Source organism: Pelobates fuscus, chromosome 10 (assembly GCF_036172605.1).
Source record: "Pelobates fuscus isolate aPelFus1 chromosome 10, aPelFus1.pri, whole genome shotgun sequence".
NCBI lineage: Eukaryota > Metazoa > Chordata > Amphibia > Anura > Pelobatidae > Pelobates > Pelobates fuscus.
Window position 1 is genome coordinate 146,259,752 of NC_086326.1, and position 13,661 is coordinate 146,273,412.

General features: G+C 39.6%; 1 protein-coding gene across 1 annotated transcript in view; it reads right to left on the bottom strand.

Annotated features, from left to right (window-relative positions):
* Nucleotides 1–7,308: 7,308 nt before the first annotated feature.
* LOC134575157 (zinc finger protein 665-like) overlaps nt 7,309–13,661 on the bottom strand; it is a 400,405-nt gene continuing 394,052 nt past the window's right edge. Inside the window, exon 4 of the mRNA XM_063434376.1 lies at nt 7,309–10,251. Within this exon, the coding sequence (XP_063290446.1) occupies nt 7,793–10,251 (2,459 nt within the window). The 3' untranslated portion in view covers nt 7,309–7,792. The remainder of the gene's footprint in view (nt 10,252–13,661) is intronic.

Sequence of the window (13,661 nt, forward strand, 5' to 3'; positions counted from 1 at the left end):
TCCATAGATTTTATTGCAGTCCTGTTTTGACCCTATCATCCCTGTCTTCCACAGTCAGAGTTTTAAAAGACCACTTCTAACAAACCTGAACAGTGCTCAGTGCCCCCAACTACAACCCTGGCACACTAAGCTGACCCGTTACCTCCAAAAATGTTCCAGAACTGCTGAACGCTGCTGGAGAAAGTCTCACTCTTCATCTGACTTTGTCCACTATAAACTTATGCTGCGCTCCTACAGCATGGCTCTTTCCTCTGCAAAAGTAAACTACTTCAAAACCCTCATAAGCACACTGTCCCATCAACCCAAACACCTGTTTCACACTTTTGATGCTCTTCTTCGCCCTGTGACTACCCCTCCTTCTACCACCTTGTCCGCCACAAACCTTGCATCTCATTTCAATGAGAAGATCTCTACAATCAGGAAAGAGATCTCTAATCTCTCTCCTTCCCCTATCATTATATCACCCAACCCCACTCCCCCTGCCATCCTATGCACATTTGCACCTGCTACAGCACAAGAGGTTTCTACACTGCTCCTGTCCTCCCGCCCCACCACCTGCTCTCTCGATCCTATTCCCTCGCATCTCATCCGCACTTTGTCTCCCTTTCTTGCTCTTCCTCTCGCTAGCATTTTCAATCTCTCCCTTTCCTCTGGCACATTTCCCTCACCCATCAAACATGCAACCGTAACCCCGATTCTGAAAAAGCCCAACCTTGATCCCAACTCCCCATCCAACTACCGCCCTATCTCGCTACTCCCATTTGCCTCCAAGAACCTCGAGAGAGTTGTGTACGCCAGATTGACAGACTTTCTCGAATCCAACTCTCTGCTTGACCCCCTTCAGTCTGGATTCCGCGCTGGTTACTCTGTCGAAACTGCTGTGACCAAAGTATCCAACGACTTAATTGCTGCTAAATCTCACGGCCAATACTCTATCCTAATCCTCCTTGATCTTTCTGCCGCATTTGACACTGTTGATCATCAACAGCTTCTTCACATTCTTCGTAACTTTGGTCTACGGGATACTGCTCTCTCCTGGTGCTCCTCCTACCTCTCCCAGCGATCTTTCAGTGTTTCTTTCTCTGGTTCTGCCTCTTCTCACCAACCCCTCTCTGTCGGCGTCCCCCAAGGATCTGTCCTCGGCCCCCTATTGTTCTCCATCTATACTGCCTCCCTTGGTAAACTCATCAGCTCCTTTGGTTTCCAATATCATTTATATGCAGATGACACGCAAATCTACCTGTCCTCCACCTTGACTCGTGTTTCTGACTGCCTCTCTGCTATTTCCAACTGGATGGCTGCTCACTTCCTTAAACTCAACCTGTCCAAAACAGAACTTCTAGTTTTTCCTCCCTCAAGTGCTGCTACTCCTGTTGTCTCCATCCAAGTCAACGGCGCTACTATCACCTCTACCTCGCAGGCTCGCTGCCTAGGGGTTCTTTTCGATTCTGACCTCTCTTTTACTCCCCATGTCCAATCGATAGTCAAATCCTGTCGCTTCCAACTCAAGAACATAGCGCGCATCCGCCCATATCTAACGCCGGACACGGCTAAGATATTGGTTCATGCGGTTGTTCTCTCTCGCCTCGACTACTGCAATCCCCTTCTGACCGGTCTTACATGTTCCCAGCTTGCACCACTGCAATCTGTAATGAACACGGCTGCGAGGCTTATTTTCCTGTCCGGTCGCACCTCCCACGCCTCCACGCTCTGTCAGTCCCTGCATTGGCTTCCAGTTAGATATAGGGCCCAATTCAAAATTCTGGCACTTGCTTACAAATCCCTACATAATGCTGCTCCAACATACCTATCCTCCCTCATACACAAGTATGTCCCGTCGAGACCCCTGCGCTCATCCCAAGACCTACGCCTATCCCCACCTCTGACGCTCGCCTTCAAGACTTCTCTAGGGCTGCACCTATTCTGTGGAACTCCTTTCCCTCCTCAGACTTTCACCCAGCCTCCACTCCTTCAAAAAATCTTTGAAAACTCACTTCTTCATTAAAGCGTATCAATTAAACTGTCAGCAGGCTTCTCATCCCCCACCCCATGACTCCTTTCCTGCAACTGTCAAAAATGACCTACCAAGCACTCAATAAACCCTTCTCTAACAAACTATTTAATTCCCCTACTTTAACCCGTTTGTGTCACTATACCCCACTCCCTCTAGCATGTAAGCTCATTGAGCAGGGCCCTCAACCCCCTCTGTTCCTGTACGTCCAGTGGTCTGATCTCAATTATGTGTCTGTTAGTCCACCCATTGTACAGCGCTACGGAACTTGTTGGCGCTATATAAATAATAAAATAATAATAATTTGATAAAATAGCATGGAATGTACTAAGAGAGCTAGGTAGCCTATTGGTCATGCATAGTATCACAACAGTATGCCATCTCGTTGCAAATGTCCCCTTTTATCCTATACCAGTGGTCGGCAGGTTGTTAGCATAGGTTTGAGAGCAGTCCGAGGCTTTCCACATGGGGGTCACCTCTTGTGCTGCGGCTGTACAATTCCGGCTGCAAGCAGTCTCTTGAGCTGGCCCCCCAGCTTGTCTGCTTACGTTGGGGCATTGCTGGGGCAGGGCAGTCGTTCGTCCAGGGACTTTCTCTGCTGGTTGTGGACGCTTGAGAGGGTGAGTGCTGGCGCCTGAGGGGCGAGCCATCGCTACTCGCTGCTTTGCTTTCTGTCTTCGTCCCCTTCTGGAGGCCGCCCTGGTGGATCGTTGTGGGTACTCACACAGGTGCCGCCAGGTAGCTGGTCGGACCCATGCTGCTACCGCTTGGACTGCTTGTTTGAAGGCCCGGACCTCGTAACGGAGTTTTGACCATAAGCTGGAGCAGAGTCGGTCAAAGAACAAAGAACGGGTATGTCTGGGTGGAGTGGCAAGGGTGTTGTTTGTTCCATGTTTCACCCTCTTTATCTCCTTCGCTGTGTGCCTTTCTTTGCTGCGTTGTGGCTGCATCAGGCCACATGTAGTGGTGCGTGGCTTGTCCGCATTCTTGGGCACCGCAGCTTCCATTCTGCTTGGAGGTTCATCTGCTATGATGTCTCTGTTTGTTGTGTCTCGTGCTGGTGGGGACCGCCATATCACCCGCTGGTCCAGAGGGGGGAGAAAGCGGTGTGTGAGTGTCCCCTGTTTTCAGCCTGAGAACCGGGAGAGCGTCCGTCTCTCCGCGGCTCCCACCCGTGCAGGCCGCGGGTTGTGAAGCGGGCAATACAGCGGCGGGGAGCCCCGAATCGGGTATCTCCGGACTCCGCATCACCTCCTGGATGTGAGGGTAGTTGTCCGCTGCGGGCACGATACGGTGGTCGGGCGTAATGCCCAGAATCAGGGCTTCAGATGTGGGAGCTCCCACCATGTGCGTCTTGCTCGCTCGGCTGGTAAGCTCCGCCCCCGACACTGCATTTTTTTATGCATTATTATTTTTCTTTTTTTTTTTCTTAAATTTTAATGTCTGTTTAGAATACTGCAGGCTTTGCAATATCAAATTAATTTTGCATTATTATATTCACAATGCTCTTACAACATATTATTATTAAAAGTAGCCTCTTTTAGCATTAGCACTACCTACCACTGGAATTAGTGTAGGGTACACCAATATTTGGGGTACGGTAGAATATGTAGTGGAACTGAATCCCCATATATGAGATTTGAAACTGTATTTTTATTTCTACGCTGTGCCCTAATCTGTATTTATATACATAATAGCGGCAGCATATAGCTTTTAAAGAAGCAACTATTTCACCCATCATGTGTGGTTGACTGTGGACTTTTTAAAACCTACCGTATATACTAGAGTATAAGCCGACCCGAATATAAGCCGAGGCCCCTAATTTTACCCCAAAAAACTGGGAAAACGTATTGACTCGAGTATAAGACTAGGGTGGGAAATGCAGCAGCTACTGGTAAATTTCTAAATAAAATTAGATCCTAAAAAAATTATATTAATTGAATATTTATTTGCAGTGTGTGTGTATGAATGCAGTGTGTGTGTATGAGTGCAGTGTGTGTATATGAGTGCAGTGTGTGTGTGTGTGTATATGTGTATGTGTGCGTGTATGAGTGCAGTGTGTATAAATGCAGTGTGTGTGTGAATGCAGTGTATGTGTATGAATGCAGTGTGTGTGTGTGTGTGTGTGTTGCAGAGCCTTGGTGGGGGGTGGGCAATTTTTTTTTTTTAAATTAATTTAATATTTTTTATTATTTTTTATTTTATTTAATTATTATTTGTTTAATTATGTTAATATTTTTTTATTATTATTTTGTATTATTTTATTTTATTTGTACTATTATTATTTTTTTAATTATTAATATTTTATTATTTATATTTATTTATTTTCGTCCCCCCTCCCTGCTTGCTAGCTGGCCAGGGAGGGGGGCTCTCACTCCCTGGTGGTCCAGTGGCATTGGTAGTTCAGTGGGGGGAGAAAGGGGGCTGGCAGGGAGCACTTACCTCTCCTGCAGCTCCCTTCTCCTCCGCGCTCTGTCAGCTCACAGTGTAAGTCTCGCGAGAGCCGCACTATGACCCCATGGCTCTCGCGAGACTTACACTGGGAGCTGACCGAGGTGCTGAACGGACCGGCGCGGAGGAGGAGAGAGCTGACAGGAGCTGCAGGAGAGGTAAGTAAGATCTCTGCAGCCCCCACAGCCCCCAGTCTGTATTATGGCAATGTAAATTGCCATAATACAGACACTGACTCGAGTATAAGCAGAGTTGGGGTTTTTCAGCACAAAAAATGTGCTGAAAAACTCGGCTTATACTCGAGTATATACGGTACTTCTTATTTTTTTATAAATCTGTTTCTGGCTCTGAGAGAGCAGGCTGCTGAATGCATGTAAATGCTCTTATTGCCTAGTCTATATAAAATTATAAACAACATTGATATATTTATATATAAACAACTTTGATATTTAATCTTATTTTATGTTATGAAAACCTAGTTTATGAAATTCACTGAGATTACATGTCTGATCTGATTACAGTCAGTAGTACAATATCATTTTTCTAATTCCCTTACTGCTAGCACTACAGGTACAGTTTTTTGCAGAGCATTTAGAGAAGCAAAGGATGTATAAGCACCCGTTGGGTAGTATAATTTCAACTCTGTTTAGGAAAAAATATGAGCTAGTTATCATATTATTTACAATATATGCTGCAGTGTACTGCATCATACTGCACTGAATGTATTTAAAAGCCATGTCTTTCTCTTTATGGCTGTATGTAATAATGTTGTTCATAAGTTGGAATATAAAATGACTTCATAATTCCTTGGAATGTTTACATGTCTCATATCTCCGCAACCTTGGCTGGAAACTCCAGACTCCAAAAATAGTTATGCTGTTATAATTCCTGATTTTCAATCAACAGCTAGCGTAACTGACAATATGGAAATTATCACTGTTTTATAAAACTTTTCATATATAGTGGACATTAGAATCCAGAACGCAGTAATGCAATAATTAAACATCCTGTCTGTTGCATGAATGTTTTCATTAAGCCATAACGCAATTTTCTTTGCATTCTTGGAATTAGACTTCGTAATCTATTAGTAATATAATAGCAAGTATTGCTATCATCGCTCTGTCTTATCACTTTTCTTTTGACAACATTTGGCATTAATCTTTTTCCTGCGCATGCATACTAAGCAGCTACAAAGAGAACATATCCCCCTCCCTGCAATCCACTGTCCTGGAACTAATGGACCATGCTGTGCTGGTGTATTAGGCATATCAGGGAGTTTACAAAATATGTAAATTTGTTCTCTTATGATTATAGGAGCCACAATTGCAGCCTTGTATGCTAATGACAATGTACCTGGCACCTGAACTCAAAGTGCCTTGTGCAAGTTCACATTAAAATCATCTCTTCATGATGAAGATCTCTCTCTGAGTCTGGGCTACAAATAGCTCAATAGATTCTTAATATTTCAAGACTTGTGCCATGACAAAGTATTGTGTCTTCTCTTACGTATAAGAGGTTACCTAGGTATTTATTATTTTATAATTAAAGCTTCCAAGTACAAGTCCCTTTGTGATCGCCAATTGTAACCGCGGCTGGTTCCCTTATTTACCACTATAATGTCTTAAAGCATAGAACTTAGTAGGGCTAACCATACAGATATCTTAATAATTTGATAGAGTTAGTGTAAGAGATCCTCTATTTAACATATATAAATAATTGATAATACAATATAAAATAAGGATTGTCTTGGAAGCAATAGTTTTGTCTTTTAGATATTTATTACATAAAAATATAAATATAGATATATAAAATCCATTATAGCAGAGTTTATAAGATTAAACTAAATGCTTGCAAATATCATTAATAGGTTAACATACCCTTCTGTTCATATCATCATGTCAGCCTCTCTGTCATTTTAAGATGGAGCAGCGTCTGTCTCCAAGTCTCTCCTCTGTTCCTTAACATTTAAAAGTACACCTATTTATACCTTAGGTGTCTTCATTTTAGGGTCACCGTAGTTCATATATGAAAAAGTAACACTTCTTTTACTTTATTCATTTTAGGACCTCCCTTAACTTGGCAAAAATACAAGTCCATAACTAAAGGGTGTATACGTCATGGAAATTTTCCTGACTTGGTTCAAGATGGCATTTTAAAGTCTAAACATCCTTATCTACTAAGGTTACCACAGTATATTGTGTACTGAAAGAGTCGTAGCATAGCCTTGAAGCTTGTTTATGCATTATTGTTATTGTAATTAGTCTGTGACAAAATGGCGTAAACATAAATATGCACTGAGGTTATTGCTTAAAGAAACATCTATGAAAAACATGTTCCATTTCTAACACCTTGTCAATTTGCAATATCTCTTAAAGACAAAGTACACAGTTTAGGAAATACAACATTTCATCCTAAAACTTGTAATATTAGATTTGCCCATAACAGAGACACATGAGGACACTGGAGATGAGACACGTGTGGACACAGAGTATGAGACACATGGGCACCCTGGGGGGCTGTTTAATGCATAGACAAGCTTGCCTAACCGGATTATAAAAATGAGGCTGCCTGGTGACATATGTACTATTGCTGTGACTCCTTTTTTCTGCATTGTATTCCACTATTATAGAACAAATTAAAATCAACAAAACAAAATTAATGAGTGAGAACAAAAGCAATACATGAATAATTACTATACCTCAATAAAAGAAAGATTGGCAAAAATACAATAAAAGAAATACACGTTTAATGATTTTATTCTCACTTAATTTATTCTCGATTTTTTTGTATAATTAATAAATCATTAATAAAAATTATATTTCAAATATAATTTTTATGTGGAATAATCCATTAAACTTTCTATGTGGCTCTTGAATATTTCTAAATTTTACCATGAGGCTCTAACAAGTATGAAGTTTGGCCACCCTTGGTATTTTTTTTTACCCCCTTCTCTTCCAAAGGCAAATTTGTAGGTGGACGGGCACACGGCACAGTAGTGCAGGGTAGCATTCAATAGTTCTTATTTCCAAATAACGTATTAATTGGAGTGTAGCATTGAACAATGAAACATTTCAGACATTTTTAACAAGAAATAGTTTTTTCTCTCGTGTGAATCCTCTGATGTGTCTTAAGATTTGTCAATTGACTGAAACATTTCCCACATTCTGAACATGAAAATGGTTTCTCTCCAGTGTGAATCCTTTGATGTATGTTACGAGAGGAAGTGTCACAGAAACATTTTCCACATTCTGAACATTAAAATGGTTTCTCTCCAGTGTGAATCCTTTGATGTGCCTTAAGATTTGACATTTTAATAAAACATTTCCCACATTAAGAACATGAAAATGGTTTCTCTCCTGTGTGAGTCCTTTGATGTATCTTAAGAGATTTCAAGTGAGCAAAACATTTCCCACATTCAGAACATGAATATGGATTCTCTCCTGTGTGAGTCCTTTGATGTATCTTAAGAGATGTCAAGTGAGCAAAACATTTCCCACATTCAGAACATGAATATGGTTTCTCTCCTGTGTGAATCATTTGATGTTTGTTACGAGTGGAAGAGTGGCTGAAACGTTTTCCACATTCTGAACATGAAAATGGTTTCTCTCCTGTGTGAATCCTTTGATGTTTCTTAAGATATGACATTCGATTAAAACATTTCCCACATTCAGAACATGAATATTTCTCTACTGTGTGAATCCTTTGATGTTTCTTAAGATATGACATTAGATTAAAACATTTCCCACATTCAGAACACGAATATGATTTCTCTCCTGTGTGAATCATTTGATGTTTCTTAAGAGATGACATTCGATTAAAACATTTCCCACATTCAGAACACGAATATGATTTCTCTCCTGTGTGAATCATTTGATGTCTCTTAAGAGATGACAAGTGAGCAAAACATTTCTCACATTCAGAACATGAATAAGATTTATCTTCAGTGTGAATCTTTGATTTATCTTCAGTGTGAATCTTTAAATGATACTTAAGACTATAAGAGTGACTGAAACTTTTTCCGCACTCTGAACATGAATATGGTTTCTCTCCGGTGTGAATCCTTTGATGTGAGTTACGAGTGGAAGAGTCTCTGAAACGTTTTCCACATTCTGAACATGAAAATGATTTCTCTCCTGTGTGAATCCTTTGATGTTTGTTACGAGTGGAAGAGTTTCTGAAACATTTTCCACATTCTGAACATGAAAATGGTTTCTCTCCTGTGTGAATCCTTTGATGTGCCTTAAGAGCGGACATTTGAACAAAACATTTCCCACATTCAGAACATGAATATGTCTCTCCTGTGTGAGACTTTAGATGTGTCTTAAGATTGGAAGAGTCATTGAAATATTTTCCACATTCTGAACATGAAAATGGTTTCTCTCCTGTATGAATCCTTTGATGTACCTTAAGATTTGACATTTTAATAAAACATTTCCCACATTCAGAACATGAAAATGGTTTCTCTCCTGTGTGAGTCCTTTGATGTATCTCAAGAGATATCAAGTGAGCAAAACATTTCCCACATTCTGCACATGAAAATGATTTCTCTCCTGTGTGAATCATTTGATGTTTGTTAAGAGCGGAAGAGTCCCTGAAACATTTTCCACATTCTGCACATGAAAATAATTTCTCTCCTGTGTGAATCCTGTGATGTGACTTAAGATGTACCATTTGAGAAAAACATTTCCCACATTCAGAACATGAATGTGATTTCTCTCCGGTGTGAATCCTTTGATGTCTCTTAAGAGTTGACAAGTGAGCAAAACATTTCCCACATTCAGAACATGAATATGATTTGTCTCCGGTGTGAATCTTTACATGAAACTTAAGACTATAAAAGCGACTGAAACTTTTTCCGCATTCTGAACAGGAAAACGATTTATCTCCCGTGTGAATCTTCATGTGTTTATTGTGATTTGATGTTTCTTCTCCTGTATGAATCCTTACATGTTTCTTAATATCTGAAGTTTCAGTGAAGCATTTTCTACATTCAGAAGAGTTTTGTATTTCAGTATGACAAGTAGGGGTAAGAAGGTCTAAGGTGGTGAAATTTCCATCCTCATATGATGCTGATTCCTCCTTAATAAGAGTAGATGAATATTCTGTCTGTGTATGTTCTGTGGGTGCATAAATGTCTATGTCTCCCGGAATTTCTTCTTTGTTTGATACGGATTCATTATTTGATGTATAGTCCGTCTGATTATCTCCTATGGGTGTATAAACCTTGATACTGGAGAGAGTGCCGATTTCACATGAGTCTGATTCTACCTTAATAAGGTCAGGTAGATATTCTGTCTGTCTATGGTCTGTGCCTGTATAAATATCAGTGTTTATAAGAATATGTTTTTCATTTGATGCAGATTCACATTTTGTTCTATAGTTCATTTGTGCATCTCCCTTGGTTGTGCAAATGGAAGCTTCAACAAGATTTCCATCTTGCCATGAGACCGATTCCTCCTTAATATGAGTAGATGTATATTCTATCTCTGCATCTTCTGTGGGTGTATAGACGTCTGTGTGAGTTACTTCTTCCCATGAGACGGATTCCTCCTTAATATGAGTGGATGGATCTTCAGTCTCTATATTTTCTATGGGGGTATTAATGTCTTGGAGATTTACTTCCTCGGATTCTGTAGTTTCATGACTCAAAGATTTACTGCTTGGTGTACAGACTGCCACACAGTTTATTTTTTGATCACTTGTGATTTCGTTATCTTTGGTTATATAATCCGGAGAAGAAACTGAAGTGTACAATCCACTGATTTCATTTCTGTTTATGGAACCATCTACTGGAAAGAAAACACTTTAGATTAGAACATTTTTTTAATTGCTGTGGACTTACCAGGCTAGCTATAGAGGTCTCAGGTGGTTACTAAAGCAGTGATCTCTCTTCCTGTTTTGTTATAATGTTATTTTACGGAGACAATATAATGCATCACAATGGCATTGTGAATGAAAAGCAGGTACAATAACATGCAATAAGGACATTACACATGTGTAACGTAACTGTGGCTTTATAATTTAAAACTAGATATATAGGGTACTGCATAGGGAGTCTCTACACTGGAAAAAAGAGAAGTATAACCTTTTCTATCAAATTTTATTGCAGTTATGGTGCCCTACAATTTAAATAGGATCTAGGGCATCCATGACGGAATATATAGGACATCCATGATGGAAAAATTCCTTCATAAATGGTTAAGGAATAATAAAGTGGTTATTGTTATCCCAGGTCCTGTTTCTGTAACGGATGGTTAAGTTATGTTAGGTTTTGCTCTCCACTTGTGTTTTACTAGATCAATTGATAGACTTATATAAACTGAAGACAAGCATAGCCCTGGATCATGCAGAGGCACAGGTTAGATTTGTAACGGAATTCTCCATTACATTGGTACTTGGAGAGGTCAGCCTTCTTCCCACCGACTAGAGGCCTGCTCTGGAATGGGTTTCTGCTTTGGGGAGGCAGGTACATGGGGGCCATTTGGACTACTTCCCCCCTGGTTTGGGTTTTCAAGTTGGGATATCCTTGTTTTAAAAGGTTATTATTTCAGACTCTCCATTGCCCTCTGTTGGTGGAAACTGGGAAATTCAATGTTTTGTAGAATTACAATATGCAAATTAGAAAAGTGCAAAAAAAAAATTCCCCCCAGTAATTTGGAAAATTATAATTGTTATATATTTGAGAAATTATTATGTTGCTTGTTCTTCACTTTATGTATGTTTATATTTTTATGGTTGTCATTACATGTTTAAGGACAACTTCCCAAAGGCTATTCCTAGTTCAAATAAATTACTGTATGTTCGTTCCAAAAGGAACAGAGTGTCCCGTGTGGATTTTAGGGATTCTAGTAACAGAGTCTTCGGACTTGTTGGCTGACTGCACGATCCTAGCCCCCAGCTACGCTTTAAAAAGAAGTACTAGCATAAACTCAGAAATGCAGATAAAGGGCTTTAAGGGATGTCAATCATGTAAAGTATGCTCTCAAGTTGATACTAGTCGGACCACTACTTTTTTTGGCTCTTGTCATGACCATTCATACCCTGTGCGGACAAGTATTGGCTGCCGGTCAGATTTTGTGGTATATCTACTACGATGTCCATGTGGAAGCCAATATGTGGGCCGCACAAAGAGATGTTTAAAAGTAAGATTATTGGAACATATTAATAATAATAAAAAGAAATTGGAAACCCATTCGGTTTTTATTTATTTATTGAATTAATAAATTAGTGAGCACTAATCTGTTAAATAATAATTTTGACAATAAGAGAGTTAACAGATAAACAATAAGGTTAATATACACACTGTAATTGGTTCACATTTATTGGCACTTCATCACTTTTTCACAAGTAAAATATATATTATTTTGTTTATTATTATTTTTTTTTGTATCAACAGGTGGGATACTCAGATAGGGAGCCCCACCTTGTTTTTTTAAAATGATTGAACTTTTTATGTATATAAATTTAAAAGGACGTTTAATGTAAGCAATTGGATATTGTATATTAATAGGCTTCTCGTTTAGATAAATTTGGTGAGGAATTCCTCTGGCGACCAGAGGGGGAGCTGATAAGCCCTTACACAGTTTTTTCATTTGGAACGCACGGCCATTTTAGCTGAAACGCAAGCGGAACACGTGTATCAACACGGAAGTGCGGCTAAAGGAGAAGACTGGAACGCTCATCAAGCCGGTAACGTTTAACAGATGGGAGAAAATTTGAGAACGAATGGGAAAGTTCCGAAGGAGAGACGCCCACAGTTTACCACCAATGGATTGTAAGGGATTAGCCCTATTTAAGTGTTTTATTTGAAGCGAAATGTTAGATTGTTTTTTCTGATTATTGTTTTTTATCAATTTGGTCCCTGAGGAAGTTCATTCAGAACGAAACGCGTAGGACCTGTGGACTTTTATAATTTAATATTTTTTATGAAACCCTTCATTTTTTGATTTATCAATTAAACCGATTTATGGGAGCTGGTTTTGGTGTGGCTGGATCATTGAATAATCCTAGCAACCGGGGCACCCTGCGGTCATTATTGAAGGTGGATTCTCATTTAACCCCCCTTTCACATCGTGGGGAGGCACATCTAACACGATTTTATTCTTTGGAATCTGTGAGTGTAATGGAATTCTTTGTTTAATAATTGGTTCCAAACCATATTGCACAGTTTTTTGTCCTTTATTTTTAGGCACATCAGCAAGATCCCAAAAATTCCCTATCTTGTATATGCACGATCATTTTAGCCTGGGACAATTCAAAAAGAGAACTAGACCGGAGGACTGCAAGTGTCTTTGTAAAGTCAGGAGCAATCACTATAAGCAGAGATGTTGATACCGGCTTGTGGAACTGAAGAGGCAGAGGGGACCTTTGCGTCTGCATGATCCAGGGCTATGCTTTAGTCTTCCCACTGTTTATTTTCTATAACTTTGCAGCCTGTAAAGACTTTTCTTCCCTTTTTTGAACTTCTAAATTAATGTAATGATATTAAATGAATGATTTATGATATAAAATAAAGCATAATGAGGTTAATGCTTGAGAGGCACCACTAGGGGCAGTGTGTAGGCCATTCTACGGTTTCCTTAAGCCATGTGCTTCTGGCAGTGACGTCACAGGCCAGCCTACGTTAGGAATACAATGAATAAAAACCAGATGTAGGAGGGATTCAGTCTCTCTTTTGCTCTCCCCATGACTGCCTAAGAATGTAGTAGCGGAATGTTTAGCCCCAGCCCCACAGGCCGGAGCCTGTGTAAGTTTGTTCAGGTTCTGTATTGTGCACACAATGTTATAGTGAATGCTCTACTGCCATGGGCTAGTTTGGGGAGGCATGCAGTTTTACAAAAATAGGGTGCTAGCAGGGAAAAACCTGTTTCCCCCACCTGGTATATGACATATATAAATAATAATTACAATAAAATAATATCCAAGCACACCAATAGTTAGTGCAGAAAAAGGATTTTAATCCTGTGTTATATGCTTGATAACAAAGTGCAAAACAGAGACACAAGAAAGTATCAATAGACATGTTTTGTATTGTACCATATTAATCCATTGTTACATATAGCATTATAGCCTTCTGCAAGCAATTTGTTGTTTTGTATAATTATTGTAATTGATATCCTGATAGCATCTGCTTACTTATTGTATTTAATATACACTTAATATCACAACGTTTCGTGTATTTTCTATCCACATATTCGAC